The 856-nt window shown below is 63.7% G+C and overlaps 1 protein-coding gene across 1 annotated transcript in view; it reads left to right on the top strand.

The window, feature by feature from the left end:
* RBPJL (recombination signal binding protein for immunoglobulin kappa J region-like) overlaps positions 1-856 on the top strand; it is a 12,709-nt gene that overhangs the window by 7,155 nt on the left and 4,698 nt on the right. Inside the window, exons 8-9 of the mRNA XM_009998787.1 lie at positions 104-244; positions 556-711. Coding sequence (XP_009997089.1) covers positions 104-244; positions 556-711 — 297 coding nt within the window. The remainder of the gene's footprint in view (positions 1-103; positions 245-555; positions 712-856) is intronic.

The following is an 856-nucleotide window of genomic DNA, read 5'->3' on the forward strand; positions in this document are numbered from 1 at the left end:
GGGCTGGTGATGCCACCCCTGGGCTGGTGATGTCACCCCTGGGCTGGTGATGCCACCTCTGGGCTGGTGATGCCACCTCTGGGCTGGTGCTGCCGCCCTGCAGATCATCCGGAAGGTGACAAAGCAGTATGCCCTGCTGGATGTGGACGAGCCCATCTCCCAGCTCCACAAATGTGCCTTCCAGTTCCAGGGAAGCGACCGCATGTACCTGTGTCTCTCCACAGAGAAAGTGATCCAGTTCCAGGTATGGCAGGAGGGGTCTGGGGATCCCCAGGGTGCTCCCTGTGCTCTCACCAAGCTCCTCTGCCTTGCTGCTGGCTGGGGAGCACCTCACTGGGAGGAGTCTTCCAGCAGAGGGGTTTACACCCAAATTAAGATCACTAAGAAGCCTCTGGCTTCCCTGCTTTGGTGGGGACATTGTCGTGGATGTCCCTGCAAAGTGACCACGGTCCCCACGAGCGAAGCGGTTGCTTGCCAGATCTGAGAGGCCGGTGGCAGAAGGCAGGTGCCTTCCTCCCCGCTGCCGTGTGCTGGGAGCTGTGACACTCTCCACAGGCATCTCCCTGCCCAAAGGAAGCCAACAGGGAGCTGCTGAACGACGGCTCCTGCTGGACCATCATTGGCACTGAGGTGGTGGAGTACAGGTTCAGCGAGAGCCTGCCCTGCGCCCGCCCGCCCGCCTGCCCCGCGCCCCTCATCGCTGCCCTGCAGGTATGGGCTGCTCTGGGCCCCCCCTGCCTCCCCTCCCCTGCCTCCCCGTCCTCCTGCTGCTGGGCTCGGCTCTCTCCCAGTTTCGGGATGGCGTGGGAATGCCAGGGTTGGGCTGGGATGGCACAGGCACGGAACGCGCTGCCCT

The sequence above is a fragment of the Chaetura pelagica genome, unplaced genomic scaffold, assembly GCF_000747805.2.
Source record: "Chaetura pelagica isolate M959 unplaced genomic scaffold, ChaPel_1.0 scaffold275, whole genome shotgun sequence".
NCBI lineage: Eukaryota > Metazoa > Chordata > Aves > Apodiformes > Apodidae > Chaetura > Chaetura pelagica.